General features: G+C 38.4%; 1 protein-coding gene across 32 annotated transcripts in view; it reads right to left on the minus strand.

Annotated features, from left to right (window-relative positions):
* The window catches only part of SDCCAG8 (SHH signaling and ciliogenesis regulator SDCCAG8), a 222,798-nt gene that overhangs the window by 140,521 nt on the left and 63,104 nt on the right, over positions 1–19,173 (minus strand). For all 32 annotated transcript variants that reach the window (XR_011434148.1, XR_011434146.1, XR_011434143.1 and 29 more), the window contains exons 11-12: positions 17,253–17,387; positions 14,473–14,589 (exon numbers count right to left, since the gene is read on the minus strand). Coding sequence is in view for 21 of the 32 variants with exons in the window: in XM_070255718.1 (XP_070111819.1) it covers positions 14,473–14,589; positions 17,253–17,387 (252 nt within the window). In the remaining 11 variants the exon portion in view is untranslated. The remainder of the gene's footprint in view (positions 1–14,472; positions 14,590–17,252; positions 17,388–19,173) is intronic.

Here is a 19,173-nt window from a genome sequence, read left to right on the forward strand (position 1 = left end):
CATTAGTAAAAATAATAATTATTAACATGTATAGATCAATTATTCTATGTCATGTACTACGCAATGAGGTTAACATAGATTATCTCAAATTTTACAAAATCCTATGCAGTAGGAGTTGTATCATGTTACAGATAAGAAAACTGAGGCTTGTTCATAGTAAGTAATTTGCCCAAGTTCACCAGGCAGTAGGTAGCGAAGTGAGAACCTGGCAGCCTACTTTCAGGGCCTGAGCTCTTGGCTACCTATCCACCCACCCACGCATCCAATTACTGTGCCCCTAATTGCATGCTAAGCACTGAAACACTGGAATGCAAACGTGAAAAAGACAAGTAAGAGCCTCTGACCTCAAATAACTAACATTCTAATAGAAGAGACAGATTTTATTAACAAATAATAAAAAATTATAATAAGTTCCAAGAAGGAAACAAACAAGGTACTATGAGAGAATAATGGGGTTGGGGGAGGGGAATATGTTAGTGGTTACAGAAGTGGAGACATTTAATTGGAAACCAAAGAAAGAGAAAAAGCTGGTTAATTACAAAAACAGTGGGGAAGAACATACGAGGCAGATGTTTGTCCAAAGGGCCCAGCATGTTTGGGATGCTCAAGGAAAACCATTGAGGCTGAGCACAGGGAGAGCAGGTGAGAAGAGAGTGGAAAGACAGGTAGTAATCAGATTACTCAGGGCCTCCTAAGCTATGGAAAGGAGTTTGGATTTATGTTTCTAAATGCAAATGGGAAGCCACTCCAGGTTGTTAAATGGAAGAACAATGTGATTCAATTCACATTTTCCTTTTGCTAAAGTGTCGAGTACGGACTGAAGGGGACATGCCTTCATGAAGCTAACGTTGTGGTGGGGGAAGACGGGTAAATAAACAGAATAAATGAGTAAGATATGGAGTAAAATAAAGCAGAAGGAGAGTAGGGAGTGCTGGGGGAAGGATGCACCATTTAAAATAAGGCAGTTAGGGAAGTGCTCGCAGAGGAGAAGGCATTAAGCTAGCGATCCTTCAGGCTATCACGGGGAACAGTGTTCCAGGCAAAGGGAACAACAAGGACAAAGGCCCTGAAGTGGGAGTATATCTGATGTGTTTGAGGAACAGCAAGGAAGTCAGTGTAGCTAGAGCAGAGCGATGGGGTGAAAAGTAGATGAGAGCAGAGAACTAACAGGAGGGCCAGACTGTGCAGCACCTTATAGATCCCTCAAAGGGAACCACTGGATGGGTGTAATTAGAAGAGGGACAAGATCTGCCACAGGTTTTAACAGGATCCCTCTGGCTGGGCAGGGACTAAAATGGACTAAAATGGGGAGAAGGGGAGCCAATTAGGGCATCACTGCCAAACTGGTGAAGATGACAGTACCTTGAACTAGAGCGGAGCAGTGGATATAACTGACGAAGATATAGATGGCAAGTAGGCACCTGAAAAGATGTCTACTATCATTAGGGAAATGCACATTAAAACCACAATGAGCTACCAGTACATTCTTATTAGAATGGCAAAATATAAAAAGACTGATCAAACATTTTAAACAAATATAATTGCTAAAATATAAATACCATTATAAAAAAGTTATTTTCATCCCGATTCTAACACTTCGTGCCCGATACAGCACAAAGATTGAACCAGGAGTTAGAGGATCTGTCATCCAGTCTAGGCACTGTTGCTATTATTTATGGTTCATTGTTTAGCTCACGTCTGCATTCATTTACTCGTTCATTCAACAGATAAATACTTGTGACAAGCCTTCTCCGGGCTGAGTACTAGCAATACCATGATGACTAAGACATGGACTCTGACTTCGTCAAGTGGCTTACAGCCACTTCTGGCAAGTAAATTTCGATTTCTGGGGCTTAGTCTTTCCATCCGCATCTCTTGCTGCTCCTTTTGCCCTCCAGGTATACAGGGAGCAGTGTCTTTGCATATTCTGTACCTTTTGCCTGAATGTCCTTCCCTTCCCACTTTCTCTGCTCCCCTCCAGACTAGGCTGAAATATGACTTTTATGATAGAATCTTTTTTTTTTAAAGTAACAGCTTTACTGACATAATTCACATACAATTCATCCATTAAAGTGTACAAGTGAATGTGTTTTAATATATTCACAGAGTTGTGCAACCATCACCTCAATCAATTTTAGAACATTTTATCACCCCAAAAGAAATCCCATATCTATTAGCAGTACTCCCCACTTGTTCCCAACCCCCTCAGCCACAGGCAACCACTAATATTTCTGTCTCTATAGATTTGCCTATTCTGGACATTTTATATAAATGGAATCATACAGTATGTTGTCTTTTGAGACTGGCTTCGTTCACTTAGCATAATGTTTTCAAGGTTCAATCCCGTTGTAGAATGTAGAAGTATTTCACTCTTTTTATTGCCAACATACAGATATATAGATATAATCACATTTTATTTATCCACTCACTAGCTGATGAATATTTGAGTAGTTGCCAGTTTTGGGGTATTAGGAATAATGCTGCTATGAACATTCATGAACTTGTTTTTGTAGGGGCATGTTTCATTTCTCTTGGGTATACACCTAACAGTGGAATTGCTGGGTCATATGGTAACTCTATGCCAAACCTTTCGAGAAACTGTCAGACTGTTTTCCAAGGCAGCTGCATCACTTTACAATCCTACCAGCAACGTATGGGGGTCCAATTTCTCCACAGCCTCGCCAACACTTGTTATCATCTGTCTTTTTGACTATAGCCATGCTAATAGGTGCTAAGTAGCATCTCACTGTGGTTTTGGTTTGCATTTCCCCCATAGCTAATGATGATGAGCATCTTTTCATGTGCTTATTCGCCACGTGTATATCTTGTTTGGAGAAATATCTATTACGATTCTGTCTATTTTTAAATTGAGCTGTCTTTTTATTATTAAACTGTAAGCATACTTTATAAATCCTAGTTACAAGTCTCTTATCAGATATATGATTTGTAAAGATTTTCTCCCATTCTGTGGGTTGTCTTTCCACCTTCTTCACAGTGTCTTTTGAAGTACAGAAGTTTTTAATTTTGATGACGTCCAATTTATCAATTTTTTTCTTTTGTTGCTTATGCTTTCCATGTCATATCTAAGAAATCATTGCCTAGTTCAAGGTCATGAAGATTTATGCCTATATTTTCTTCCAAGAATTTTAGAAGTTTAACTCTTATATTTAGATCTTTCAACCACTTTGAGTTAACTTTTGTATATGGTGTCAGATAGGGGCCCAACTTCTTTCTTTTACATGTAGATACCCAGTTTTCCCAGCACCATTTGTTGAAAAGCTATTCTTTCCCCACTGAATTTTCTTATTATCTTTATTGAAAACTGATTGACTGTTGAGTAGAATCTTTCTGAATCTTCTCCCAGGACAGCCACCCCTTCTACTAAGCACTCACCTTATCACATTTAAATTCCTCACCAGACTATAAGAGTTGTATGAGCAATAAATATATTTTATTTCTCATTGCAACCCCTGTGCCTATTTGTGAGTGACACCCAATAGGTTCTCAGTAACTATTAGTTAAATAAATAAATGCATAAAAATGAGTCCACTCCCCGTCTAATCATCCACAATACAAAGATGGCAAAATAAGGCATTCAAATCTTTTTGACTGTCAGTGTCCACTAAGCCATTGCTCTTTGCTGCCTGAAGCCTCCCTTTGATCCTTCATACGTGCCCAGTGAACCAACGGAGACTAAAGATAAAAATTACCTTCATGAATTTTAGTCCAAGTGGTCAAAAAGCATCTTCTGAAAAATGCCAAGTGGCATGAAGTTAATCTCAACTCCAGCAATGGTTGTGGGGGAGAGGTTATCATAGCAATTATAGTTTAAAAAATCCATTATTGTGGATCCCTCCTAAAATACTGATGGAATATGCTGACAGATCCACAGTCACGGTTGCCTCTTCTGAGTTATAGTTTAATGTGAAGCAGAGCAGAGGCAAAAGCCCAGTTCTTAGTGGAAATGCCTTTGGAATGCCTTCTAAAATCTTTCTCATCTTCTCCTACTTCTTCTGCCCCTTTTCCTCTACTCTTCTTTAACTCTTCTTGTTTTTATACCTGGAATAATGCTAGGGTCCTTCTTTCTCTCCTGGTTGATGAGGTAAGTCTAAGGTATCCTAAATTCAGCATTTAGAGACTTCAGACTTCAGGCTATACTCAAGAAAAATCATCAGTAAGTCATACTGCTTGTATTACATACTAGTAAGATATACTGTAAATAAAGATATGTATCTTCATATAGATTTTAAAATATAGATATAAATAGGTACTTGATCCATCCATGGCTTTAACTCCCTCTTTAGATTGAACCATATCTGGCTTTTGTTATATAAACCCTTGTATGGCTTCAAACACTATATATAGTGGACATTCAGTAAATTAGGGTTGAAATACTAACCACACTCTATTATTCTAGGATAAACTTAAGTGTAGAGACAAGTCGAAAAGGACAGCCTAAAGTCTCTAATTCAAATTAGGATATGACAATTACCTCTCAGTAACAGTAAATTCAGATTTCTATGAAGAAAATTGTGAGCAACTGAAAGAAGGGTCTAAAAGGAAAGGTAGTACTTGCAATAATGCGACAATCTTTCCAGTGGAACAATCCTTTCTCCTCCACCTTCTTAAAGTACCCCTAAAAGTTTCGACCTCCCCTTTTTCCTTGGCTGCCACTCTCCTTAAGAAGACATGAGCACTCCCTTGCAATTCAATGGGAACTGTCTCTCAACCATGGCTTGACTCACGATTCCTGAAGCTAGGCTAATGTTATTACCTGAATGACCTGTTACCATGGGGGAAGAGAGAGGAGAGAAAATATTAGAACTTCAGTTGTAAGTAGAGAGATTTTACACAAAGATGAATTTTCCATTCCTCATAGGGAACTCCAGAAATTCACAAGGAAGGCAGAAGGCAGGGCTGAAATAAGGACACTGCTACTTTCTTATCTTTGCCCTAAAAATTGTATGTTAGTGTAACTGATCCTCTTAAGTATAGATGTTAACACCAAAAAGGTTAAAGTACTTTGACTATATGTTAAGAAGAATAATGTGATAACCTAAACACCTTGCAGCTTTTAACTGTCACGAGGAGCGTGTGGTTCTATCTGGAGCAGGCTGTCACACTGGACTCCAATGAGGGTCAGGGAAATCTGTCAGGGATATGTGAAATCTCTAAGAGAATTTAAACTTTTTTTTTGTTTTCATTCTGATGATTAAAAAAAATCAAGAAACAAAAACTTAATATGATCATATTCTGGGTCATCTGGGTCCAGAATTGCCCCAGCATTTCATTCCATGGCTACACTTCTGAGAGCACCAAGTGAAAAGCGAGAGTGAAAGCTGTGACTACCAGAGCTGCATTTCTCCAGCAGGAGCACATGGATGTGTTCCCAGGGATCAAGAGTTCACACGGATGAGGAACGGACTGAATGGCACAGGTTTGGTGAACGCTGGCTACTCCTCCAAATTACCACCTTGGACGATTTGCTGTTGCCTCAAATCTTCCGGGTGGAATGTCATTCTTAATTCAGAGTAGGCCTTAGACTTCAACCAAATTAAATAGGTCTTGTAATTAAATTCAACTGTTTAAAAGGCTAGATATTTTATTACTCTATTACTAATCATAATGAAAAGAATATGACCTAAAATTGCGGGATGACAGTAAAATTTCATTCTCACGATCTTAGTAGAAGAGTCATTTTCTAAAATCAGAGTGTATAACTGGAAAATTCGGGATGACACTTGACACTCCATGTGATTTTGATTGATTATATTAGTACTTAACTCATAATTAAGAGAGGCAGAAAAAAGTTTCCTAGATACACAGGAATTCAGAGCTAGAGAAAACCTTAGCTATCACTTGTCCAAGCTTCTCACTTCCCTAGGAAAGAAAGTGAGGCTCCAAGAGGTTTGTGCTCAGGAAGTTCACTGAAAAGCCAAATCCAGAAGCCAAGTCTTTGGACTCCGGTCCATAGGTAAAGTAGTACCTTCACCTTCCATCATTAGTTACGCGGAAATCTTCTACAGATCTTTAACATAACTGTCAATTCTTTATCTCTAGAAAACTGATCCTATCAATTTGAACATTGTTAATAAAATGACTTATCATATGTTATCTGAAATTTGAAAATCTTAAAACTGTTCCACATCTTAAATTTTAAAATTTAAAAATCTTAAAATTTGTTCCACTACAAAGGAAGTGAAAAATTTATGCAAACATCCCCAAAACATAATATGACTTCTGTGCCTGAATGCCAGGTGTGCAGTATAAGTAGGCAATTACACTGGGATTCTGAAGCCGATGGAAGCCCATTTTCTATGGGCAATCTTTCCAAACAGAGCCGTGGCACTTGAGATACAGAGGTCAGTAATATAAGTATGCTATGGGATCAAAAGATACATATGTTCCTTGAATGCATCCTCCTTTCCCACCACTTCCTTATCCTCATTCCTTTGCTCAAGTTGCCATGTAGACCTTTCAACCAAAATGCCTTCCTCTCTCATCTATGCTGGGTAACATCCTAACCATCCTTCAAGGATGTCATCTCTCCTCCTTCTAAATCCCCATACTGTTTTATAGTTTGCTGATGGTAGTTACTATATTCTCTTTAACATATTTATTTGCATACCTGTCTTATATACTCTCTTCTTAAAGAACGGAAATTCATTCTAGGCCAGCACAGAGCATGCAATATATGGTTGTTGAACCAAAGCAACCGTGAAGTTTAGGGCAAAAAATTCTAAATTGGTAATAGTGTTTCTCCTCTTCAAAATCTGACTTATTGTCACTTTCCTTTAAAAGTATGTGTAAATGACCATATTAAAGTGGTCACAATGAGGAATAGGCAGTGATACATATATATGCTTAAGATATTGTTAAGTGAAAAAAGCAAAAACAAAAATTTTATCGAGGCTATGTTTACTACTTGCAAATGTTATATATGCATATGGACAAAAAATGGAAGGTAAAATAGCAAAATGAAAACAATTTGCTTTCTTGGGTGATGGAATTATTGGCTCCTGTGAATATGCTTATGTTTATACAATAAATATTGTTTTTAAATGTAGACACATGCAGTAATTAGTAATAGTTATGCTGGATATTGGTACTAATATTTCTAAACTGTAAAAAAGCCCGTGTAGCTGCTCTGTGGCTAATGCCTTTCAGTGGCTGGCCTCCAGGGACACTGAGGGGAAGAGCGGCTGCCCCCTGGGAACGATCAGATGGGCAGACTTGGTGCCTGAGAAGATACTCTGCAACGCTGGCAGGTTCGCCTTGTGAGTCCAACTTTTAAAGTCAAAATAAGCATCCATTTTTTTCTAAGGATCAAAATATGTATCATCCACTAAAACTGAAAATATAGCAAAAATTCTATTTCTTTAGGCCCAGTAGTAGATGAATCTTTTGACTTTCTTAAAACACAAAAATATTCCTTGATTTCAGTTTACAGCATTATATTCCTATTCAAAGGCAAATATTTATTTCTAAACGTTTATCCCATGAGGCATATTATTTCTAAATGGGCTTGTTTGTTTCCTATTTGTGCCCTTATCTCCTAAATAGTCGTAAATTGCTATCTTCAGATATATTGTTTCTGCTTATGCATTTGATTTTTAAAAATAAATTATTATGGTGAATAGCATTACCATCTTTGCTAGAAAACCAAATGACTCTTTTGTGAGCATATGAATTTCTACAGTGTTTCTATAAAAGAGGTACACATATACTGCCACCTAAAATCACGGCCCAAATCATTAACAAGCTACTAAATGAGAATGCCCCAAGGATTGCCAACTTGGTATTACTCACTGAATTGATTTGGAACTGTTCCTTTGTGTAAAAAACCAAACTTACTTTTTTACTGCTAATTTTGTGACTTTACCAACATAATTATGATTTAAAATGAAGAAATTAATTTTACATGGTGTTTTAGAAAAACAAGAAGTTCAATAATCTTTTATTAAATGGAGACATTTTAAATTATTTACATAATCCTATTTGTCCCATTCAAGCATCACACAGTGTAAGAACAAAAGAGGCTGATTTATTACACATACGCCAGGCTGAAGAATTTTCTCAGAATTCTTGATTAGGCTGTGATAAGAACACAAATTTATCTAAGTATGCTGAACAATGCTTTAGGGCATACTTAGGGAAGATGCTATAAAAAAATCTTTATTGCATCACACACATGGAACCAGATTCTCCCTCTCGTGGGTTGTAGCCAGCATGAAGTTCACACTACATTAATTTGCACTTGTCGATATGCTGCTTTGCAAGAATTTTTAAGGCATGTTCAAATGTGTACTCTGTCCCCTCAGCTAGAATCTAAACTCCCTAAGGGCAGGACCTGGGCCTTCTAGTTACCACTCCCATGTCTAGGACACTGGTCTGGCTAGGCCAAGCCCTCTCCAGCGGCTGTTGCGTAAGTGAGGAGCAGGGAAAGGAATGTGCGAAGTCTCTAGCACTGAAGGAGGGTGTGAAGAACACTGGAGAGCGACTCTGTCATCACCAGGACCGAGTGATTACATGTGCTAACCGCATGCCCAAGTGGCCCCTCTCCCAGTCCTTTTTTAGAGAGAGAGTGAGACTGGGAGTTGGATAAGTCTCTGAAGTCTAGCTCTCAGAAGCCGTCCATTCTCTTGCTCTGTTCTCCCAAAGCCTTCAGAAGACAGTGCACAGCATTACAGACACACAGCAGAGCGAGAACTAACAGGATGTTACCGTCATCTGTAGGTGCTAAGTCTCACGTAGAAAAGACAAATGCCACTACTAGCCACTTTAACAGAGGCAATGAAATATTGCCAGGATGTTTCCAGAATCAAATAGAAGACAGGGGACCTCAGAGGTCCATGAGCTGGGTCTTCAGGAAAAGCATATTGCTGCCACTGTTCTCTTTCAGGAAAGAGAGTCCCGTGGCCTGTTGCAGCCATCTATTCAAACCTTCTAACTGGCAGAAAGTTCTTATTTCAGGTTATTGTGATTTCCAGTTGCTATGATTAGATCACTTTGTTCCTATTCTTTCCATACTGAAGATAAAAAATAAGTATTTAACTTTCTCCTTGAAAAAAATCTGTCAAGTCCTTGAGGATAGGGAAGCAAGGTTTCAGTCTTCTCTAAGTAAAAAGGCACAGGTCTTCAACTTTTCTTCATTGCTCTTATTTCTCTGGCCTTAAATAGGACTTGCTTTTAGGACATGCAGGCCTTCCTCTCATCCTTACGCAAAGCCATACAAAATAGATGCACTTCTTCCAACAACCTAATTGATTCAGTTGAACTGAGGAAACAATTCCCATGTTGATACAGTCCATGTTTAATGTCAGTATTCAAGGGCCAAATGATACTGCTGTGGAGATGAGCAACCCTCAAATCTTTTCAAGCCCTAATACTTCTGGCCAAAATTTTCTGATCTCCTTCTTTTGTATATGTACTCCATCCTTAAAGATTTGCTTTGATTACCCCTTCAGGTGATTTTGAACTTCAAAGCTATCTACTAAATAGTAGCCACATCTCCAAAGTCATAACTTAATGATACTAAGAAATCCTTCATATCTCTGAAAAAAATTGTACCAACCTAAAAAAATTGTATATATACAATTTTTAATTATTTATATCTATACTCCAATCCAAGCCATTATTAAGCCATATGCTACTAATAAGATAATGATACTCGAACCTGTCATACACTCATTTGGCCATGACATACGATGATGAAGAGACCAGGATGTGGCGTACTTGCTGTACTGCAAAGTACTCTAAAATCATTAAGTTATAATTTAAGACTGATGAATCTTCAAACTTAAACCTCTACATTCTCCTAACACAAGGGAAACTTTAACAGTTGTATTTCTACACTTAGGGCAGGGTGGCAAACTTTTCCTGTAAAGGGTCACATAGTAAATATTTCAGTCTCTGTGGGCCGTGGAGTGTCTGCCATAACCCCTCCACTCTGCCTTTGTAGCAGGAAAGCAGCTGTAGACAGCACATTCACAAATAGGGGTGGCTATGTTCTAATACAACTTTGTGTGTGAAAACAGACAGCAGGTCAGATTTGGCCCATGGACTGCAGTTGGCCAAGTGTCTTTTATGGACACAGAACACAGGGGCATGTTAAACATGCATGCGTGACTGTACATGTAAGCGGGAATATACCTATGGGCATCAGCGCACCAAACCTCTGCTGATCCCCATAACCACAGTTGCTTCCTGGGCATGTGATCTGTGCTTGCAGTTGCACACTCTGTGGTTGTGTCTTGAAATCCTTTATGATTTTATAGTGGAATCTGTGTTTTGTAAGTGAAGTCTGCGGAACAATAGAGTCGGGCTCAAGTGTGTGGTCTTATTTCTCCACTGCCTCACAGCAGCCTGGGCACAGTTCTCAAAACACTTGTTCCCCTCAGCATCCTCTCCCTAGCCCCTGGCTTGTGACCTTGCTGCCCTCCGCCCAGGGTGGCATGTGTTCTGCTGCTGATCTTTGTCCCTGGCAGGAGCATGGATGCGAGCCTGGGGAAGGTTGGGGTGAATATGTACACGCCTAGCATGTCAGGGCAGGACAGGACGGTGACCATCCCTGCCCCAGACTGGCAGCACCACAGCACACTCAGTGGACTTGGTGTGAAGCCTCTGCCCACCCTGATCCAGGTACCAGTGCGTCCCCAGGTGGAGGCTGCAATCTCCAGGGGGCTGCCCATCTGACCATCTGGGATGGGGAAGACTGATGCCCTCCCCTCCCTGCCGGGGCATGGTGTGTAGGTCCTGTGGCTGGTGGCAGGGAGAATGGAGAAGCCATGGGCCCATGTGCACGTCCAGTCATGTGGCACCCGTGGGGGTCTGCACTCTCCCTGTGCTGGAGGCACCCTGACATTAGATAGCAAATAAAAAACACTATGACAGGTGGAGAGAGAGACAGAGAGACTGCAGAAGAAATAAAAACATTTTATACCTTAGTACCTTTAACATCGCTTTTTTCCTGCTTTTTGAACAAAGGGCTCTGTATTTTCATTTTGCCCTGGGCCCTGATCAAAGGTTGGGGGCTCTAAAGAATCACCTTCTGAGAGTCAGCTACCAAAATGGAAGTTGACAAAGAAAACTCCACTTATGCATCACTCGTCTCTGAGTCAGCCGACCTTTGTGATGCACAGCAACACCAGGGCTTCCTGCGGCATTCCTGTCTCAACGGAAGGCTCTGAAATGAATTGTGTGCTTTGAGTTTCAGACTCTAAGGGGCTCCTTTCAGGAACTGGTGATTGGGGTTGCTGCTTGGGAGTCATTTCCTTCAAATAGTCTACACAGGATTAACTCACATTTCTTTAGAATGATGATGAGGCACCTTACAAATATAAAGCATAATCAAACACTATATATGAAATTTACTAACAGTAGACAGAGAAAGTTGAAATTTTTCTAAGATTTCCCTTTATTTCCTATTAAAGAAGGTAATACCATAACATTCTAACGTACAAAAATATGCCTGTTTTCTTTATTTGAATAAACCAACTGTGAAACAAACATTGTTGAGACAGTCAAAGAAATTTGAATATGGGTTAGGGATTATATGATATTAAAGAATTACTGTTAATATTGTTAGCTGTGATAATGACATAGTGATTATGAAAAAAATATCCTTCAGAGATGCACCCTGACGTTTTTATGAACAAAATAACATAATGTCTGAGATCTGCATTAAATACTTCAGCAAAAGAAGAAGTGGAGGAAGAAAACAGAAGAGGAAGAGGAAAATGAAGACGAGAAGATAGAGAAGAAGATGAAGTCAAAGAAGACAAAGAAGATGAAGATAACAATGAAGACAAAAAAGGAGAGAAAACGTGAGATAGATGGAATAGGACTGGCAACATGACGAAGCTGATGGAAATCTGGGAATTCATTATAATATTCTCTTTATCCTCATATATGTTTTTAAATTCCCATAATGGAGTGTGTGTGTGTGTGTGTGTATCTGTTGCCTACAGAAAATGTCTAATAAAAATTGAGGCACAGATTTTTCATTCTCCTCTATACCAAATGTCTTCTTTTGTGGGGGGTGGGGGAAGATGGGGGTGAAGCAAAAAGCATCCTCTGAGGCTGACAGGAGCTCTCTAAGCTGAAGAGATACAAAGGAGTTGATGGGAAGGGTAATCCACCCGTCGGTTCCGACACAGCATACAAAAGAAAAGGAGAAAATGGGAGAAGAGACTGCCATTGTGACTCCCCGACCTTTCCTTCTCATTGTGCCAGAGTCAAGGATCAGGTCACAAGGAAAACGATTTTGGTGGTCAACCATTTGCCCTATTTTGTATACATCAAAAAAGCTCTTGTTCTCACCACATTCCAACCTCACAGATTCCCACCTACTTTAAAACTGTATCAAGAGGTCAGATTAACAAAAATACCAACTAAATGACTATATTACAAAGAACACCTTATTTGTAAACCTAGAGATAGCCTTCTTGTAATTCTGAATTGCACGATATGTAACATTAAAGTTAAACACACTTTATATTATTACAGATATTTTAGATAAATGCTCACGACGCCCAGCTTCTAAAAGTGAAATGTAAATTTCTCTCTGGAGTGCAGATGGAGGCCAAGCAAAGCAGCTCTGGGCCTCCGGACAGAAGGTCAGGCCACGGCTGAAAGACCAAAGAACAATTGCCACTTTGCACTCCAGACCATCCACGGAATGAGACACCACCACTTTCTTTTCTGAAACTGTCTGTTCAATACAAAACAGTTCGAAAGAGTACCTACAAGATTTCCTCAAATTCTGTCCGAGGAAAAACGGTCACAGGCACATCACACCACACCACAAGCATTTGTAACTGTTCAGAGGTTTTACTCCTAACTCTATGGCCTCCTAAAAAGGCACATCTCTATCTAAAAACAACACTCAAAACCATTATGAAAACTGTTAATGTTTCACTGTTTAGCAGAAAATGTTTACAAACGAACACTGATCTTTTTAAAATCCTGCCACCCATCACTAGTTAATTAAAATGAGATACAGCACTAAAAGACAAATATTACAAAGATGTCTACACAGGTTATTCATTTTCAAGTGATATTGCGATCATACTGCTCCCATAGTGCTTTTTCTCTCTAGAACATTATCATGTAATTTTAAATAACTTAGAGACTTCCTTGCTATATTTTTCCAGTTAGTCTAAAATGTTGTTGGCAGATGCTATCAAATAACACAAAAGGTCCAAAAGAATGCTAATGAGCACGCCAAGACGATACCTTTTAAAAAAAGTCATAATGCACCAGGAAAGGAAAGTTCTGTGTTTGGTTTGGTAATCCTAGACCTTCAGTCCCTGATAGAAAGGATTTTCAATTCCACTATCAGGCACGCCCCCAACTGGAAAGAATAACACAATTCCATTACTTGTACATGTTAATAACGAAAAGTCCTTTGAAAATGGAAACTTGCTATAACACTTTGAATATACTGGTTTAAAGGCAGAATATGATTTTAGTGTTTAGATTTTAATTTGGCGCCAGAGATTTCAGTTATTACTCCCTGATAATGTCATTGTCACTCCCATTTTCAATGCTTTTCCTGATCATCTTTGGGTCATTTGCATAGAGAGTTAATTGGCTTGAAAGGGGAAAGATGTTGGAAAATACAATAAAAAGCTTTGAATTAGATATATATTTCAAAAAAATTACTTAGGTCTACCTACTTTTAAATTGTAGTAACTTCTTTAAAATATTGACACTGAGAACTCAGTCTTATTATTTTAACAAATAGATTTATCAACCTGATTTCACTGAGTATAAAGAATGAATGCCTACAATGTACTGTAACCTAAAAACAGAAAATCAAAAGTCAGCTTATTAGAAATGTTTCTCTAGAAACTTTATCCACGTTGTCAATTAAAATTGGAGTATCTACATGATCTCAACAAAGAACATAAAACATCTGCTCAAACTGAAATTGAAGTAAGCAGCATTTTCTCCCCTACATTTCTAATTTCACCGTATTTAGGCTTCGTAAGCAAACGTATTCATGGTTATCTTAGTTAAAACTGGTTTCACTCTGCCAACAATCACTTTGATTGATGTGTTTACATATCAACTCATCTCATCTTACAAATTTTAAACTTTTTTATTTAAAATTGGATTCAAGTTGGCATCTTTCAAGAACTTTATGTATGTATATTTTAGGTTCAAACTGTGCATTAGAACATTTTTTTTTACTTTCGTAAGTAATAGATACACATATCCAAATGTATATTTATGACCTGTCAGATTGGAATTTTATATGCATGCAGTTGTATTCTCACCATTTCATGTGAAAGGTGATAATTTTAGGCAACTATAAAAGAAATCCTTTTAATAGTATAAGCTAGATCATTCCATTAGTTAGAAGAAACATAACAGAAACAAATGACTTAGGAATAAAACCACATCAACTTCATAAAGAATGTCAGTTATGTCTTCAATGGCTGCACTCATGCTTGTGGCAACTCTTACCTGATCTTTAATTTCAAGGTCCCTGTTAGCTTTTGTTTTGTACTCTCTGTACTCCTTTTCTGCCTCATCCTTCTCCATTTTGGTTTTATTCAATTGATAGCGCATTTCCCCACACACCTGTTAGATTACAAACATTAGATCAATAGCTGCTGGAATTCACCAGGCAACGACAGCAATTAGATCTTTTGGTGCCCCCTAGAGGTCATATAAATAAAATACAATAGAACTTCTTTAGAAATGGTATTTTTTATTAGAATATTCAATATATTCTGTTAAAATGTGGAGGCAATATCAGAGATTATTGAGTCTAACAGTTTCAAATTACAAATAAATAAGTGTATAACTAAGGAATTCAAGTAATGTGTCCAAGATTTTGTATGTAAGATAGTAGTTTCAATTGCATATTATCATCCAAAATGCACCATCATCTCAATTTTTACATAAAAAGTATTAATTAAAATATCAAGGTATGTTATTATTCATTCAAATTGTTATGGTTAAATAAGTAGACACTCTACATTATAAAACTTTCCTTTAAAGACTTTATCAGTTAGGGTTTGGGTTTTTTTTTTTGGCGAGGAAGATTGGCTCTGAGCTAACATCTGCTGCCAACTTTCCTCTTTTTGCTTGAGGAAGATTGTCGCTGAGCTAACATCTGTGCCAATCCTCCTCTTTTTGCTGAGGAAGCCTGGCCCTGAGCTAACATCTGTGCCCATTTTCCTCTACTTTATATGTGGGATGCCTGCCACAGCATGGCTTGACAAGAGGTGCATAGGTCCACACCTGGGATCTGAACTGGTGAACCCTGGGCCGCCAAAGTAGAACGTGCACACTGAACTGCTGCGCAACTGGGCCGGCCCCGACAAAGACAAATTTTTAAAGATTATGTATCATCCAATGGCTATACTTGGCTGAAACTTTTCAATTTTGGTAATTCTCCAAAAATGATGATTAGAATTTTAGAAATTAGTTCATTACTGAGGTATTAGAATCTTATAGAACCTATATGCATTACCTATGTTCAAATAAAAAATACTTTTAAAAATAAACGAATCCACATTCCAAAGTTATAGCAACAAGACAGAAGTCAGTCAGCTTCTCCCCAGTGGCCCTCAAAAAGTTGGAAAAAGAACAAATTACTAAAAATTCTATTTGAAATTCAAATGCCTTTAATGTGTGAGTGTTGATCCTTCTCATTTCAAAAAAACTAGTAATTTACAAAACGTTATTAATTTTAAAGCTAAATAAAACTGAAAAATTGACGGAAAAAAATTAGAGGCCCTAATTTGCTTTCTTTCTTAGTTCTTCACTGCTCCAATCTATTTGATTTACATATAGGAATGAAATGAAAGAATCCAAATTGATAATACCAGAAAATAATAATCATACAACCATAGTGTTTAAAACCCAATGGCAATACAAAATTACTCTACGAAATAAATGTCTAAACATTAGGTCCTATTTAAAATTATTTTATCCCTTAATTTTAAAGTTCCCTTGCCTTACTACCTTCAGTTTGGAATTTGCTAAGTTATCTGCAACACTTAAATTCCATCTATAGTAAATCAACAAATCGAATTGAACTAGAATTACTTTATCTCGGGGATGGAAGCAACCTCACGGCACTCTTCTGACACTTGAGCCCTCTGGACAGCTCTACAGACAAAGTGTCCCAGGTGCCAGCCGAGAGTTCTCTCCCTACGATGAGCTGAAGACTGTTGCTAGAGCTTTCACTCATAAACCTGGGTTAATTACCTCTTCCTTCTCACCATTCCATTACTTCCACTCCTACCTCCACAAAAACGTATCAACTATATGGGCATATATGGTTATTTCAAAACTTCTACACTAGCTAGCTTGAATTTTAGAAAGCAAATGGACAATTATAGAAACTCAAAGAAAAAAAAGAAAAAATAGCCTCCCTCTCCTAGCATACGATAAAGCCAGTTTTAATTACTAAATTATAAAGCAACAAAGGAATTAAAAATGTGTCAAAATTTAGACAAATATGTTGAGAAGTAAAATGCAATATGAAAAGAGTATATATTTTAAACAAAATTATCTGTGTATGTATTGGTGTAAAATAAATTGATTTAATTTATTACATCATGCATGCCCATAATTAGTTTCTTAGTTGTAAGTGATTACTGAAATGTACATGAACTTCTGGTGTTTCTTACATATGTATCTTACATTAGCCAGTGAAGACCAGGAAACACTTTAGTTCTGGGTTCACAAGTTTGTGACATCTGTAACGCAGACACTGTGATATTTTAAACTATAAATTTAAGGACCAATAAAATAAGAAGTGGTAGTATTAGAATCTTGATTTTAGAGACTAAATCTGAAAAGCAATGAGAGGTGGAGAATTTTTTATGTTAAGCAGACTTTTCGTGTTCTAAATATATGTCTTTCAGTATTACCGTGAGGAACAAACCTGTGGCAAAAATTACTCCTAATCAACTAATTTAGAAATACAAGTTTCATCAAATGTTGAAAAATTAAAGTAAAAAAACTTATTTACAAGTCTATCTCAGTCACCTAACCCGTCAGCTCTTGGGGACATTATTTGTGTCCAGTTCACCTCTGTGGTTGCAGCACCCAGAGAGAGCCTGCCGATCCTGAGTAAATGTTTGCTGAGTCACCATTATGTGGACTTTTATTATCTTCAAGTAACAAAACTTTTCTCCCCCAAACTTCTTTCTGAGCTTTGTACATGAGTAAAAGTTTTTTCAAAGAAAATATTTACGCAATTATTAAACTAAAATATCTCTTTGTACCTTTGTGACATCCATCTCCTGGGAAGCAAGCTGGTTTTGAATTTCCTCTAGTTGACTAACAGCTGAAATCTTCTCTCTTGTAACTTTTTCCACCTGGGCCTCTAATTGGGCAATATTCTGAGACAGGGTCAACATCTATAAGAGGGAATAAAAGTCCTAAATGATAATGTCATTTGACAAAATAAATACTAGAAATGTCTTGAATTAATAGAGCCTCAGCATGGCCACAGGGCTGTCTGCAAGTCATTTCTCTGTGGATTTGGTAAGTCCGTTTCTCTACATCCTCAACTCACTGACCAGCCCTGACTTAAACACGTAATCCCCTTCTATTCATTCCCTGGTCTCTACCCTCATTTTGGAAAACATTTATCAAGATGATAAAAATCAAAGTTTTAGTTGAAACCCTAAGGTGACAGGTGTCAGACACCCATTGAAATTATGACAGAGATTGACATGAATATATTTCCGAGGAGATGTCCAGGAATCAGACGACTCTTAAACCTTTCTCCCACAGGGAGGGCAGAGGAGGACCGACTGTGAGAGCTGGAGGGGCAGATGTCTTTACGGAGAGCTACTGCTGTTCTATGAATCGCAGCCACTCACCCCGCCACCAACCAGGAGGCGGCTCTCTGCAGCTCCCTGTGTTGGTAAAACCTCACCGGCCCACCCATCATCGGCCATCCCTGATTCCTCTCAGCCGTCATCTTGTCTCCTCCACGAAGGCTTCTTTGACCTCCAGCTCCTAGCACAAAATAGGAGCCCCGTACTGTGCCCCGTGGATACCCAGCTAGCGTGCACTGGGTGGTCTCGCCTGCTGCTTGCAGACGGCCTCCATTCTCATAGAGCGTTGCCCGTGCTGTCCTGGTGGTTTCAGACTTTGACTCTTCCTCTATCACACCCCAGCCTCTTCTCACACTGTTTTTAGTTCTCTGTTTCCTCATTAGACTAGAAGTTCCTCAAGGCCAAGTTCCTCAAGCGGTACCAAATGTTTGATGAATGAATAATTAGAAGAAATAGCTTTTCTGAGGGACTCTGCGGAGATCAGGTTCTTAGTTTTTCTTCTCAGGGTTAAGAAATGCCTTCTAGATCTGAGATTTAACCTTTATAGTTTTTTGTTTGCAATTACATTTCACTCTGCTCCAGTAAGCCAAATTTTTCTAGGCTCTTAATTTCTTATTTGTAGTAGTAGTTTTAAAATGAAGAAGAAATGCTACCTCACACCAGACCAAATCTATCAGGTTTTAATCTGTTAAAACAAGACCTGGTAATGAATTTGAAATAATAATAATATTAATAATAATAATAGTAATAGTTGAAATCTACCATTGTACACTGACATGGGTATTAATTCAAATTTTCTTTTTAAAGATTTTATTTTTCCTTTTTCTCTCAAAGCCTTCTGGTACATAGTTGTGTATCTTTAGTTGTGGGTCCTTCTAGTTGTGGCATATGGGACGCCACCTCAGTGTGACTTGATGAGCAGTGCCACGTCCGCACCCAGGATTCGAACCACTGAAACCCTGGGCTGACGAAGCTGAGCACATGAATTTAACCGCTTGGCCACGGGGCCGGCCCTTGAATTCAACTTTACAACTGAAATCAATAACTAAAATTTTGTGATAAAAATCAAGACTGCCTTTGAATTATATAACTAGCGAAAGTTGACACTTACAAAAACAATGGACCCTTGCAGCCAGCCCGGTGGTGCAGCCGTTAAGTTTGCATGTTCCACTTCTCGCCGGTTCGGATCCCAGGTGTGGACATGGCAGTGCTTGGCAAAAGCCATGCTGTGGTAGGCATCCCACATATAAAGCAGAGGAAGATTGGCATGGATGTTAGCTCAGGGCCAGTCTTCCTCAGCAAAAATAGGAGGATTACCAGCAGTTAGCTCAGGGCTAATCTTCCTCAAAAAAAAAAAAAG

This window comes from Equus caballus, chromosome 30 (assembly GCF_041296265.1).
Source record: "Equus caballus isolate H_3958 breed thoroughbred chromosome 30, TB-T2T, whole genome shotgun sequence".
Lineage (NCBI taxonomy): Eukaryota > Metazoa > Chordata > Mammalia > Perissodactyla > Equidae > Equus > Equus caballus.